Source organism: Hipposideros armiger, unplaced genomic scaffold (genome assembly GCF_001890085.2).
Source record: "Hipposideros armiger isolate ML-2016 unplaced genomic scaffold, ASM189008v1 scaffold_216, whole genome shotgun sequence".
NCBI classification, from domain to species: Eukaryota; Metazoa; Chordata; class Mammalia; order Chiroptera; family Hipposideridae; genus Hipposideros; species Hipposideros armiger.
The window spans coordinates 2,225,987-2,240,591 of NW_017731566.1; the positions used below are offsets into that span (position 1 = coordinate 2,225,987).

Below are 14,605 nucleotides of genomic sequence, written 5' to 3' on the forward strand. Positions count from 1 at the left end.
CACACTCTTTTTTCCTTTTGTGAGTCTGCAGACATCAGTGTTAGACCCTTTTGTATTATCCTATAGGTCCCTGAAGCTCTGTTCATTATTTTTCTATTTTTTTCCTCTGTTGATCCGATTTGATAATTTCTATTGATATATCTTCAAGTTCACTGACCTTTCTTATGTTATTTCCATTCTGCTATTAAGTCCACATATTGCAGTTGGTTGATAATACCTTAAGGCTCTTTTAAGTTCTCCCACACCTTTTCTTTGTTTACCTTTGTGATTTATTTGTGGTAGAAGGCAGTTTGAGTCCTAAATCAGATAATCTAATCTCTGTAATATCATTTAATATGCTTTCTGTTCCCTGTATTTTCTGTAGGTTGGAATTTAGATCTAGAATAAGGGTTAGCAAACTACAGTTTGTGGGTCAAACCTGGGCTTCCCCTGTTTTTATAAATATTTATTGGAACACAGCCACACTTACTCATTTACATATGTCAATGGCTGCTTATATGCTGCAGTGACAGTGTTGAGTAGTTGTGACAGAGACTGTAAAATATTTATGCTCTGTTTCTTTAAAGAAAAAGCGTGCTCTGATCCAGAGATTTTTATCAGATTCAGTTTTTTTCAGTTGGTCTTTTGAAGTAATTTTTCACCCTGTATCCCCCACCCCCACTCCTACTCCCTGGATGCTTTTGAGATTTTCTGGTTTTGGTTTTCATCAGATATAATATACTGGTTTTCTTTGTTTTTATCATGCCTTGGCTTTACAGTACTTCTTGAATCTGTGGCTTGGGGTCCTTTGTTGGTATTAGACAATTCTCAGCCATATACTATTTTCTCTTCTGCCATATTCTCATTTTCTGTTCTTCTAAGATTCCTATTATATGTATATTAGATATTATACTTTGTGCCATATAATATCTTTTATATTCTTTACTGTTTTTAATTTGCCATCCTTTTGTCTTTCTGTGTTTAACACGGTATTTTCTTATGATCTTTCTTCTAATCTACTAATGGTTTTTCTGTGTCTAACCTGCTATCAAGCCCACCCTTCAACTTCTTCAATTAATTTTTGCATTTTTCATTTCTGTTATTTGTTTGGTTCTTTCTTATAGCTTTCAGTTCTCTGCTAAAATTCTCCAATTGTTATTCATTTCAGTTGTTTTACAATCTGTTCATTATCCTTTTATTTGGGTGTTCTGTGGGTCTTTTTCTAGTCAGCTTTCTCCTTGGTTTTTGGTCGTTTGTTGTTTCCTTGACTGTCTGCTTGCAATTTCTCACTGAGTACCAGAAACTGAACGTGAAAATGGTTGGAGATATTTTGAGGCTTTGGATGATTGTTCTAGAAACCTAAAACACCTATATATAATTTTTATAAGTTCTCCTGGAAGAATAAGTAGGCCTAGGAGAAGAGAGAATTGTAAGAGTCAGTTAATAGAATCACCTCGTGTTCTCTGCCTGCTGGAGAAGGCACTGAGGAACATAGTGACACAGTGACGGCCTCAGAGCGGACAGAGACGCTGACAGCAGGAGGCTGGCGTCAGAGAAAGGGTATCAGACCTGAAGACTAAAAATAATCAGAGGCAGTGAAGTGCTCTGTGGAAATAATTGGTGTGTTACTTGAGTTTAGATCAGGAATTCGTCACTAAGGGTTGAAAATCTGGGTGACTCTTGATGGTGGCAGAGTAGGTTAAGGTTTTTTGTTTTTTTTTTAAAGATTTTATTGGGGAATTGGGGGGAGGGGAACAGCGTTGGGGAATCGAGGAAGGGGAACAGACAGGCAGACAAATTGCTGTTTTGTTCTTCAGTCTAGTTGTGGAGGACGTCGCTTCACTGGCCCACGTTGGTATGATCATTGTGCTCTTCCCGGGTGAGGCAATCGGTCGCCGGACATTGGTGGGCTGCTCACAGTGGCTCCTGGTAGCTCACACCGGCTGCTGGCCGCTCATGTTGGGTGCCAGCCGCTCACGTAGCTCACGGCAGCCCACTGCAGCCCCGCTGCAGCCTATGCTGTTGCCAGCGACTCAGCAGCCCTGCTCCAGGTCGAGCTGTTGTTCATCATCTTAGCTGTAGAGGGCGAGCGCCACTGGCCCTCAATGTGGGATCCGAACCGGGGTCCTGCTGCTCAGAGCTGGTGCTCCCAAGTGAGCTCTTAACCAGCTGAGCCACTCCACCGGCCCGAGTAGGTTAAGTTTTGAAGGAAGTAATCATTTAGTAAATCGTGAAGGGCAGGAAGAGAATTTCGGGCTACGCTGTACTTTGCAACTTCCTTTCTTCTTCAGTCTTCCTTTGAAATTACTTTTAGCCTGTTTGGCCTGAGACTGTTCAGCCTCATTAGGCGGGTGGGGTGAAGACCAGAAGCCCTCACGCTGTTGCCACAGGCACTGTACACCCTTACATGGGGTCAGATGGCTAGTGAAGAGCTGTAGCTTTAGTCTCAAAATTCTTAAATCCAATGAGCTTTCTTTAACTCTTCGGGGACATTAATACCTGCCCAACCTACCTCACGAGTGTTTTTAAAAGATCTGTTGGAATGTATGGAATACTTCAAAAACAAAAAATACTATTCAAATATAAGGTGGTTAATAATCATGTGGCTGTTGGAGTTGCATAATTCATAATTACACTGAGGGAAAAAATTTTAAATCAAGAACTTATTACATGTGCATTTAATTTATTCATGTAACTTAATTGTGTTAAGTAAAATTTATGACATTTACGTGTAAATTCGAGCATATCGACATCAGAAGTTATACTACATTTTTCTGCTTGAAGGTAGAAACGTGCATGGAAGTATTCTCATTATCTTTGAGAAAATGAATTTCCTTCTGAGAAAGAAATAAAATATAAAAGCAAATAAATTGTCACATTATATAAATTTAAACTTGTAGTTTCTATTTTGATTCTACAATAAAAGTTAAACATTGTAGATTATTGGATGGTATAGATTATTTGATCTGTTCAAAAAATAAATAAACAGTCCTAGTCCTAACAATATTTTATTTCATAGACAAAACAGTATATTAAAACTTTAAAAACTAAAGTATAAAATTATTTCTCTTAGGCAAAATGTGGTTTTTCTAATATTACTGGAATTGATTACTCTCCTTCTGCAATACAGCTTTCTGGAAGGATTATAGAGAAAGAAGGTTTATCTAACATTAAGTTGAAGGTAACTATTATTTATATTACTGTAACATTTTTATTTCTAATAAATGTTACCAAATTTAAATATTTCTAAAGTATATTAATTTGCTGATATCATTTGAACTCATATTTAAGGATCAATCATAAATAATCCAAAAGGAAACATTTTTAAGTAACTATTGAAGTTTTTTGTCTAGTCAGCTTGGGGAAGTGATTTTCTCTTTTTTCTCATGTGTGAGTGTGTTCATTCCCTTCCTCTTCCCCTCTTATGTTTGCAAACACACACAAATAATACCTAACTTGGGCTTAATTAGATAAAGAAATTATGAATGCTTAAAGTGGTATAATCTACCAAAGATTATTTACTTTTGTGGTCTGTAAGGAGATGCTGTCTCTTGCATTTATATTTCTAGCTTAAGCATCTCCTCTGAGCTCTAGAATTATATAAAAACTGTATCCTAGAGTTCCACTTGGATAGTTAATAGTCTCTCAATTAGTGCAAAATAAAGCTCTTGGTTTCCTCCTTAAACCGGCACTTCTCCAACCTCCCTTTCCATCTCCGTTAGTGATACTACCATTCATTTGCCGGTTGCACTAACTCAAAACCCAAGGAGTCACCCTTGATTCCTCTCTTTCCTTTAAGCCCTAGATCCAATTCTGTTGGCTTTATCTCTGAAGTATATCAGAAATGTGATTGTTCCTTGATATTTTTCACTGCTACCTCCCAAGTCCAAGCCACCATCATTTCTTGCCTGGATGACTGCAGTAGCCTCTTACTCGGCCTCCACATTTCCGCCCTTGCCACCCTGCTGTCCATTACCACAGGGCAGCCAGCGTGATCTAAACTGTCACCCAGCTCATGGAACTTCTTGGCTCACCAGCTTCCAAGGGCTTCCCCGTTGCATTCAGAATGGAGCCTGAACCTCACCCAGCCTTGCAGGGCCCCTCATTTCTTACCTCTTTCCCTCTTTATCACCAATACTGCGGTCACACTGGCTTCCTCTCTGCTTCTGAAACATGTCAGGACTGTCCTGCAGTCTTCGTACCTGCTGCTCTCGACTGCAGTAGCCCTGCCCCCGATCTGAGCTCCTTTGGCTCATTCTCATCGTTCGGATCTCTGTTCAAATGTTACCTTCTTAAAGAGGCCTTTCCTAATCACCTTTTCCAAAACATTTCTCCTTCTAGTCACTCACTTCTTCATTATTCTGGTTTGGTTTTCTTAGCACCTTATCTGAAATTGTTTAGCTTATTTATTGTTTGCTTCTCCCTTTAGACACACTCTTATACAGGGTCCTTCCCTCTTTTGTTCGCTGTTATATTCTCAGGGCCTAAAAAGTCCCTGCATATAATAGGTGCCTACGAAATATTTGTTGAATAAATGTGTACTCTCATACAGGCATTTAGGATGGGAACGTCTCCAAACAGCTCTTTAGAGTGATGGTCATTGTTTTCCTTCAGGCATAACGAACACGTGGGTATGAGCAAGGGGGAAAGCCTGTATTTCAATATATATAAACATAAGATCCACATTTTTAAGTCAAACAGTAGGGGAGTTTTAGATAATGCACTATTTATGATTGCTTTATTAAGTTCGTATGAATAATCATCAGCTAATTGTTTAATTACTGTTTCAAAGTAGCTTTTCAGAATTAAGTTTATTGGCAAATTATTTTGAATCTTTTATGAAATTGAGGCAGCCCACTATTTCAAATGCTTAAAACATATCAGTAGGTTATTGAAAATGCAGGAGATGCTGATGTGTGACTCTCAAATTCTAAAATGAAGGATATTTATCAAGTTAAGTAATTAGAATTTGAACAGTCATTTAATTTCTTAAGCTTTATGCCATTCATTATACCCATTAGTTGCTTTGTAAGCTGCTGAGTCAAGACAAAAGAACTTTTATTTAGCTGTTTACCTGAGGTCACACAACTTAGTAATATCAGCTAAAAATCATCTTATTTCCAGTGACCTGTTTTAGTTCCAGATAATTTTTGCCATTTTTAAGAATATGTCAATACTCCACTTTTCCACAGAAATAATTGTGTCATAAACCAGGCCTGTGAGCTCTATTCTGTGCTGGTTTTAGGCAGTACACCTGGCTTTGATTTGTTTCCAAATTTGTAGAGATTTGGAATGTCCAGGAAACACTGTTAGCCTCTCTTACTAATCTTAGCTTTAATGATCTTGGAATGAAGCACATAAAAGTTAGCTATAAAGTTGAAAATATGTTTATTATATGTAAAATGCCTTCACAATGAACAGGCCCTTTTATCTATAACTTTTTACAGATTGTCACTTAAATTCAGTAAAGATTGTGTGTTAATTGTTCTCACATAGGCATTGATTTTTAATACAGGTAGAAGACTTTTTGAATCTCTCCACAAAGCTGTCTGGATTTCATGTTTGTATTGACAAAGGGACATTTGATGCCATAAGCCTTAATCCTGACAATGCAATTGAGAAGAGGAAACAGTATGTGAAATCTCTCTCCGGGGTGTTGAAAGTGAAAGGCTTTTTTCTAATAACCTCATGTAATTGGACCAAGGAAGAGTTGCTAAATGAATTCAGTGAAGGTAATTGGCTATATGTTGTTTAAATGTGCGCTTTTCTCAGGTTTAATGCACTTAAATAGGTTTTTTTCTTCTTGGTGTTACAGTGTTTTACTTTCCTGTTTGTGGAAATTGCCTGCTTTTCATCTCTGTTAATAACCTCGGTAATACTTTTCACTGTACATGCAAAACACAAAGAAATAATATTGGTGGCGATCCAGAGTCCTTTTTAAAATTTCCAAGAAATCCTGGCAGTTAAGTACTAAATTTATGAGCCTATAAAAATTAAGTTCTTTATTTAAGCTATATAATCTATTACTTAGAAAATCAAACAAATAAAGCACATATATTGTGCTTCTGACTTTAGTGCACTGATACACTGGTAGTCAGTGAGAATAGTAATCAATAATAATGCAAATGAAAGCAGTATTTTTTAAAGTCATAGTGATGAGGGTTTTAATTTATAAATAGTTTATATATAGTCTTGCTAATGGTCATTTAGATATTTAGGATTTGTCTTCTTCTTTTCAGTATGTATATGGAACAAATATTTTTAACGTTGCACAGAAATAAAATGTAGGGAGTTGATAGTAGGAATGCTGTTTATTAATTCTTGAGGAACTCTCTATCTTTTTAAAGATTTTTAATGCCAAGACAGGATCCTTTTTTTGCCCCATGAACAAAGTATAATAGGAGCGGTATCTACTAAGGGAAGGGGATTTTGTGAGAATTGAGAATCGATAACCTGTATGCAAATATTTTGAGTTCTTTGGCATACTGTTCTAGCATGTTTTAAGGAATATTTTACCTGCCAGTATATTCATGCAATACACAGGCATGTCTGGGAAAGTATCTTCAGAATTTATAACTAGATATTAGCTTGTTTTTTCCTTAGAATCCTTTTCAGATTAGGATTAAGTTTTTTAAAGGAAGGGGAGGAAGTTTTAGGGAGTATTAATAAATATTATGGTACTAAATTTGTGGTTAAATTTTGAACCTTAGTTGTCACAAGCTATTGAGAAATAGATTTATAACCATGTTACATGCATTTTACCTTAGCGTTCGTTTTCTTGTTGGTAATAAGGGACTAGGCGGTAGGAGGGAGAACGCTTAACACACGTCCTTTTGTGTGCATGCAGCGGCTTTGGCAGGCTATAGAATGTACAGCCCGAAGTGTTTGAGGCTTGAAATGTCAGACTGTGGCTTCATTACTATTGCCTCTGGAAAACAAGAATTATACGTGATTTATTGTCTTTTATTTCATGCCATTAATTTTATTATCTTCCATGTTAAATTTGTTTCCTTTAGAACTGTTGAGGCCCCGTATCAATAGTCTTTCCCTCTTCCTGAAGCTTGACAGTTTTAATAAATGCTCTGAGTTACACTGTGTAGAACAAGTTCCTTTCCTGGTTTTTAAATACAGGTGTTCTCTTTTACCCCTGGAACCACCAGACAAAAACATATTTGTCTGTCTTTGATAATGAGGAACAGACTTTAGCCTGGTAAAGAGAGCTTAAAACTGGGTCTGTGTCCGAGGACTGCTGAGTAAATTCTTTAACTCATGTTCAGTTTTAGAGCTTGGTACAGAATTTAAATAAGCAAAATGTTGCAACAGGAAATGTGAAAGAAATCATTACATATACAATAAAAGACTTTCTTTTAGTTGTAGGCATGCCTCCCTTAGAGTTAGATCCAGGACACTAACAGGATACACTGCCATGCGTCACTGCTGAGGGTCTTGTCATTAGCTTCTCAGAATTGGCTTCCATGGTCCCTTTTGCATAGAAGAAAGCTTGCTTCACCAATCTTTTAAGGTTCTTTGCTTCTTATTTGAAACATAAATGTTCATAAAACGATTGAAATGAGTCTTGCATTTTTCCTTTGTTAACCCTCTTTATGTAAACATTTTATGTTGTAGTTTGTTTGGGTGAGGATCAGTTGAAACATTTGCCAGATATTAGGATGTTCTAATTTGATGTCCAAGGAACTTGACTTTCTTTTTTTTAAAAGATTTTTATTGGGGAATTGGGGGATGGGAACAGCGCTGGGGAATTGGGGGAAGGGGAACAGACAAGTTGCTGTCCTTTTGTTCTTCAGTCTAGTTGTGGAGGATGTTGCTTCACTGGCCCAAGTTGGCACCATCATTGCGCTCTTCCCGGGCGAGGCAGATCAGTCGCCGGCTTCTGGACAGCCGCTCACTGCGGCTGCTGGCTACACACACGGTAGCCTCACAGCAGCCCAGCTCCAGAATGAGCTGTTTGTTGTTCAGCATCTTAGCTGTAGAGGGTAGTGTTAAGGGCCCTCATGTGTGGGATCCGAACCGGGGCCCTCTGGCATCCCAAGCCAGCTCTTAACCAACATGCCACTCAGCCGGCCCGGAACACTCAGCCGGCCCGGAACTTGACTTTCTTAAAAGTCCTGAATGAAAATCCCAAATCCTATCATACCACAAAAGTAATCCAGATTCATTATGAAAAACGTGGAAAAATAACCCCAACATGTAAGCATATATATTAAAATAATTAAAATCATTCGTTATCTATCTCTGGAATACATCCACTTTTAATATTTTGGTGTATTAGCTATTGAAATATAATAACTTCAATTCTATAGAGTTAGTCCAGGGAGTTAAAAAGATTAGTCCTGGAAAATTCACAGACAGCTCCATTTTTTCTTGAAAATGTTTGCTATGAAATGTTTTAAGCATAAGTAAAATTTCAGAAACAAATATGGGTGTGTACGCAGGAACCCACCATAGTGGCTCCACTTTCCAGCATTGAAATAGATCATGTTATTAAAAGGCCTGTCTTTCTTTGAAAAAATTTTCTATGATCAGTTTTTTAATAAAGATTTTGATATTTAGTTATTTGTTAAGATTTGGTGAAGTTTGATTAAGAATATGAATTAGAATGTATAATGAAACATAGTATAAAAAGACCAGTTGATACAATAGTATACATCTCTTTTAACATTTTTTCTGTTTATAAGAGTTATTTGAGCTTGAGCTCAGGGCTTGGAAGCAGAAAATTCATATAACCCTCCCCGCCTCAAAGGAAAAAAATTCCCCAAGCTACTAGTCCATCCCTGAGGGAAACATGGTTAATAACAGCCTTGTCTTATTTTTTTAAAACAAAATAATAAAATGTTAAGTTTCCACTTTATTATATAGTTTAGGAAAATGCCACATTATCTTATTTTGATCTTTGCAAAATCACTGTGAGTTAGATTAGGGCGTTGGTATCTGTAACCTCCTTGCATAGAAATTGAGGATCCTGCTGAAGGTAGTTTGAACAGCATGTCTTTCACCTAGTAAGCAGTAGAGCTGGGACTTGAACCCAGGACTTTTGAATCCAAGTTATTCTTTTTTTTTTTAATCACACTGTGCTACTTTGAAAGTTAGTAGTTCCTTGTCTTCCCAGAGTCTTCATCAGTTCAGTTTGAGTCTTGATCTTTGGTTACAGACTCTTTTATCGTGGTAAAATATAGATAAAATTTGCCACTTAACATTTTTAAGTGTACAGTTCTGTGGTATTAAGTACATTGACGTTGTTGCACAACTAGCACCACCATCCATCTGCAGAACTTTTTCATCTTACAGATTCATTTTTATTTCCACGGTATTTACCCTTTCTGTAGGAAGTGCTTTTATATGTGGGATGTGGGTCAATTGCATTACTACATATAAAGTACTCAGGGGCCGGCCAAGTGACTCAATTGGTTAAGAGCTCGCTCAAGAGTTTGAGCTCTGAGCAACATTGGTTCCATTCCCAGCCCGAGCTGAGCTGCCAACAGGTGGCAGGATGGCTCAGCTTAAAAAAAAAAGTACTCAGAACAGTGTCTGATATGTGGTAAGGACTCAACACATGGTAGCTGCTTCCTACAAAGGAGATGGGGAGGTAGGCTAAGAAGATGCAGAGTTGAAGGATGATGAACAGGAGGAAATGGATGGATGAAAAAGCCTCCTTTCTGCAATTTGTTTTTGGTCTTGTCTGTTCCTTGTTCAATTCCAAGTTTTTGTGTTTACACACACATTATATACGGTAGAATTGACAAATCATAAAATGAAATCCAGTCACCATTTGGAGTTTGGAATCAGTTTAGAGTTTTATAAAGGGTTTGAAAGTATACTGTTAATACAAAGTTCTCTTAACTGTGGGATTTAATCCCTAATAAGAGTATTTAATTTTGTCTGACAGGATTTGAACTTTTCGAAGAATTGCCAACACCCAAGTTCAGCTTTGGAGGCAGATCCGGAAACAGTGTAGCAGCATTGGTTTTCCAAAAAATGTGAGACTTTTCATTGGACAACTTCGGTTAGCTTTTTAAAAGAAGCTCTACATCAAAGTAAACCTGACACAGAAAATGCAAGTGCAAATAAATGCTTAGTAAGTACACAGGATGCACATGTTGAATAGCTATAAAGGGTTGGTGAAAAAGTCCTGAGCTTGTAAGTGGCTGAGCTTTAGAGAGCAACCAAGAATAATTTCAAATTTTCTTTTGTATTTGAAATGTAAATATTTTTCTTTTTGATTAAAAAATTTCCTGTAACTGCTGAACAGTTAAAAACTTTAAAGCAGTAAATGAATCTACAGACAGCATGTAGTCTTGATTTTTGTGTGTTGGTAAAATTGAATTGAGCATAGCTCTTTATTTATTAAGATTTGACCAATCTATTCCAGGACCAGAATAAGCAAAACAACTTGAACTTTCTTAGTGTTTTATTAGAGTATTTATGAAACATAATAAGCATGCTATTTGGGGTTGAATGGTGGTTATTTGAAAAAAATATTTAATATCTGAGAAAATCCTCTAACCTTCATATATATAATTAAACAAAATCAGATAAATGCATCCGTTGACTAGGAAACATTAATTGAGCTTGTATTTTGTGGCTGATGGTATTTTACACACTGTGAGGGATACATAGAAAGTTGAAGGAAAGACACCTAAGAGATATTGTTAATATGCTAGCACTATGTTAAGCTTTATTATCTTATTGAAGCTTCCCAATATCTTCTCCAGGCATATGTTACTTATTCCTGTTTCTACATACAAACACTAGGACAGGATGGAGCCAGGATTCTTCTCTGGATCTGACTCTAAAACCCGTTCTCTTTCTCTAGCACATTCTGCCTCCCAGATGTAAATCTCTGCCTTTTATGGCATTTATAGTTCAATTGGGGAACCACGACTGGTACTTAGAAAATACTGTTAGAGAAGTTGGGCAGTTATTTTTAGGAGCTCTGCAGCTCCTGGTGACAATGTTGATCTGTGGACTAGGAGAATAGTGAGTCATCCTTCATTACTTTTCACCATCTCCCTACTTGTCTTCAGACTCGCCTAATCAAGAGCTGAATTATGTCATTCTTCTGTGAAAGGGTGGTGTAAGTTTTTTATATATCTATATCTATATCTATATATATATCTATAGATATATACACACACACACACACACACACACACACACACACACACGCGCGCACACACACATATGAGCCCTGAGGGATATGGGGTCAAAGATGTTCTAGGTAGGTGCTAATTAGTAAGAGAAATAGTTTATTAACGTTTTTGAAAAGATAAGGTATATTCATATTTAAGGTTGATTTGTTTTGGGGCTAATATTTTAATATTGGAGTCACAGTATGAGTTTTTTAAAAAGTGATATATTTTTTACGAGTTTTAACTTTTAGGCCTGTTGGGTTACAGAATGAGCAGAATTTTTGTTTGTTTGGCAAATGTTACTCCAGTAATGAGTTAGTGTAGCATTACATCCTTTTTTTTCATTTTTGTCCTGGAGTGGGGGTAGGGAGGGTGATTTGATTTAGATCAACATTAATCAACCATTAAGATTACTGCCTGCACAAGATAACGGAAGACATTTACATAACCTTTCCACACAAATTACTTTTTTGGAAAAGATTAGATTTTAACATGTAAAAAGTGAGAAATTAAAATATATGTAATTAAACGTTTAGAAACACTGTGTTGATTTTACAAACTAGACATGGGATCTTACACCATAGAAACATGAATAGTTTTATAATTTGTTGAGATCTGGTCTTTGTTGTTTTTTCACATTAATATTCCTTGAATTCAAATATGATAATAGTATGTAAGCACTTTTTTCGAATTTCAAGTTAAGTATTTGCTGTTTGAAAGCACCAATCTAACAGAATGGGCTTCCTGGGAAACCAGACCAGACACTGGGTTTGATTCCATAAAAGATGGGAATGGGTCTTTGTTGAAAAGCTCCTTGAGTCCCTATCGTGGGGGGTGTGTTTGATCCATTTGCAAAGATGAAGGGTTTTTTTTTAGGAATCATGGAGCTGTTGATAGGTTAGGGAAGGGGGTTGTCACCTCCTTATCAGTTCAATCCTGCTGGAAGCCAGCCTCTCAGAGGCTGGACTCCGAACAAATGGGAGGTCCCAAACTGCTAACAATAAATTAGTATTTTCAAATAATACTGTGCTTTAAAAACCAGGTCAGTAAATATCCCCAAGTTACTAAAGCAAGTCATAAATACATTATTGTTAAACTTAGTTTTGTTAAATCATATGAATATGTGGGTAACTGAAAGAGTATGCAGTTACAAAAGAGAGCAGTAGTTATTTAGTGAATGCTGTTCTCTCTGGATAAGAAGTTGGAATTGTAATTTTATTTCATCAAAAGACACTCTTATTTTGAGGAAACTTGTTTGAAATGCAAACGAGATTTCTCTGTGGAGCCGGCACAGAATTGTTGCTTTTCATTATGATGTTATTACTGCATAACAGGCCACTTCTGTGTGTAGGAAGTGCGTATGCAAGTCCAAAGGGATTTGAGGCCTGAATGGGCGGGTTACACCAATTAACAAATAGAAAGTTTTCAGAACATTTTGTTTTAAGCCAGGTGCACAAGTTAGAGTTGCTTTTTGGGACTGGCATTCATGCACATAAGAAGCAAACCCGACACTACTCTTGGCAGCTTGACTAAAACCATTTAAAAATAAGCACAAACTGTCCTTGAATGATTTTTTTCCCCCATTGTAATAGCAGTGAATTTGCCTTTTTTCTTCATCTGTGATGAGCATGCAATTTTCTATTTATTTGGGGGAAAGAAGGGAGGTAAATATATACAAAAGACTCTTTTTCAGTCTTTGTATGAATAATGTGTTTCAATTCACTTATTTATTTTTAAATTTCTGTGTGATACCGTAGTGCAGTACTATGTGTTAACCTTAATTCACATTCGTCCAGCGCATAATAGAAACCTTCGTTTTTAAGGAACCTATATTTTTAATCAAGTTTTACATGGCTTTGAAACAATTTTCCTTAAATTGATATGCAAAGAAATAGAGTATCCCTGCTTATGTTCATGGACTTTGATTTATAGTCTCTTAAATAATTTTACTTTATATATTTATATGTGTGTGTGCGCGCGCGTGTCTGGTAGCCTACAGTGAAAAAATACACAAATGGGAAAACGCACTTGCTCTCCAAGCCAGCATTCTGCTGCTGTGGGGAGGCCTGGGTTTGATTTCCTGTGTTTGGCACTGTGAGCCAGAGACAGCCTCTTGCCTTGAGAGCAGGAGACCAAGTGTCTTGTGTTCCACAGGATAAGCTCTTTAGCTAATTGTGTGTGGGGGATGCTGACGGGCTCTGAAAGGCATCCTGTCTTCCAGTGCACTTCACTGGAAGGAGGCTGCCTGTTACCTAGAGCTCGACAGTGGGAGACGAGGAACATGGCAGGTTGAAGGACCACTGCATAGTGGGGAAAAATTAGGCAACTCTGGTCATTCCTCTTGGTTAGGCAGGAAACAGAGGTGTCCTTAGAAGAAGGGGGAGCACATGAGCATGTTTTATTAACAGCTAATTCAAGAAAATTAATGCTAATTTATTCTTCATACACACCATGCAATTTGTTAGAAAAGTAAAAGAATAGTTTGAAATTCTTTGGTCAATTGATGGATTCCTATGTTAGGGGCATAGAAATGAAACTCAACATTAAGCAGACAAATACCAAAGCCCACAGGCTACATAAATGCTGAATAAAATCTGCTCTACAATGGAACTCTGAAAAGCAAGGGTAAGAAGCCTAATGAATGATTGAATATGACCTTAGCAAAATCCCTGGAGTGTTGTTGAAAGATCATTCATTTCCAGCTTAGATGTCAAGATGGACTCCAGTAACCAGAAAAAAAGAGAGCTTGAGTCGGTACTTACTGAGTTTTAAAAACCTTTACAACACAGTGTGTTAGACTAATCATTAAAAGGGCTTCTTTGACTGAATTTGGAGCTGTCACTGTGTGGACCTGTAGTTTATGCCCAGGGAAACCAAATTAAAAAGATAGGAATAACTCCCAAGACATGAATGTATCAATATCCTGCTTTTATGGAGAAGAACTTCAAAACCTGGGATGTGGCAGCTGGCATAATGTACTTTTGTCATGCCGATACCATCGTAAGAAACACAACCACCATATTTTGCTTTAAAATATTTGCAAATTATTTGCCTAGCTTATTAGAGGAAGATGTAAAAAATCCAAAATCTACTTTTTTCGTTTCTTACGTGGCCCATCCTGAAGAAATGATAAATCCTGTTATATTTCTAAATATGTATTGTTGTTACTGCATCAGAAATAACCATGTTGGTGATGTTCATTGTGCATGCCAGCCAAAAGCTTTGTAAGCATAGCGAATCCAACACATTTGTTTTCCCAAATACCTACAAATGTACACAGGAGCCATCAGTTAGTGTATCCTGGATATTATCTGAGGAGCTTAGAAAGAACTATGAAAATACTCTGGTTGAATAAGGGGACCGTGAACTCTACTTATGAATCCTGATTAGCATACTTGCAGTGAAGCAGTTTATTATTATCCGTGCTTAGAGCGAACAGAAGCACCGCTGGGATGGTCGCAGTTCCCCTGTTCTCGCCT

At 37.1% G+C, this 14,605-nt stretch overlaps 1 protein-coding gene across 6 annotated transcripts in view; it reads left to right on the forward strand.

Moving 5' to 3' along the window:
• Positions 1-10,282, forward strand: part of EEF1AKMT2 (EEF1A lysine methyltransferase 2) — a 24,681-nt gene extending 14,399 nt beyond the window's left edge. For 3 of the 6 annotated variants that reach the window (XR_002125310.1, XM_019654217.1, XM_019654220.1), the window contains 3 exons: positions 3,053-3,160; positions 5,495-5,711; positions 9,884-10,282. Coding sequence is in view for 5 of the 6 variants with exons in the window: in XM_019654217.1 (XP_019509762.1) it covers positions 3,053-3,160; positions 5,495-5,711; positions 9,884-9,978 (420 nt within the window). In the remaining variant the exon portion in view is untranslated. The remainder of the gene's footprint in view (positions 1-3,052; positions 3,161-5,494; positions 5,712-9,883) is intronic. The other 3 variants (XM_019654218.1, XM_019654219.1, XM_019654221.1) reach the window with 3 other exon arrangements.
• The last annotated feature ends 4,323 nt before the right edge of the window (positions 10,283-14,605 follow it).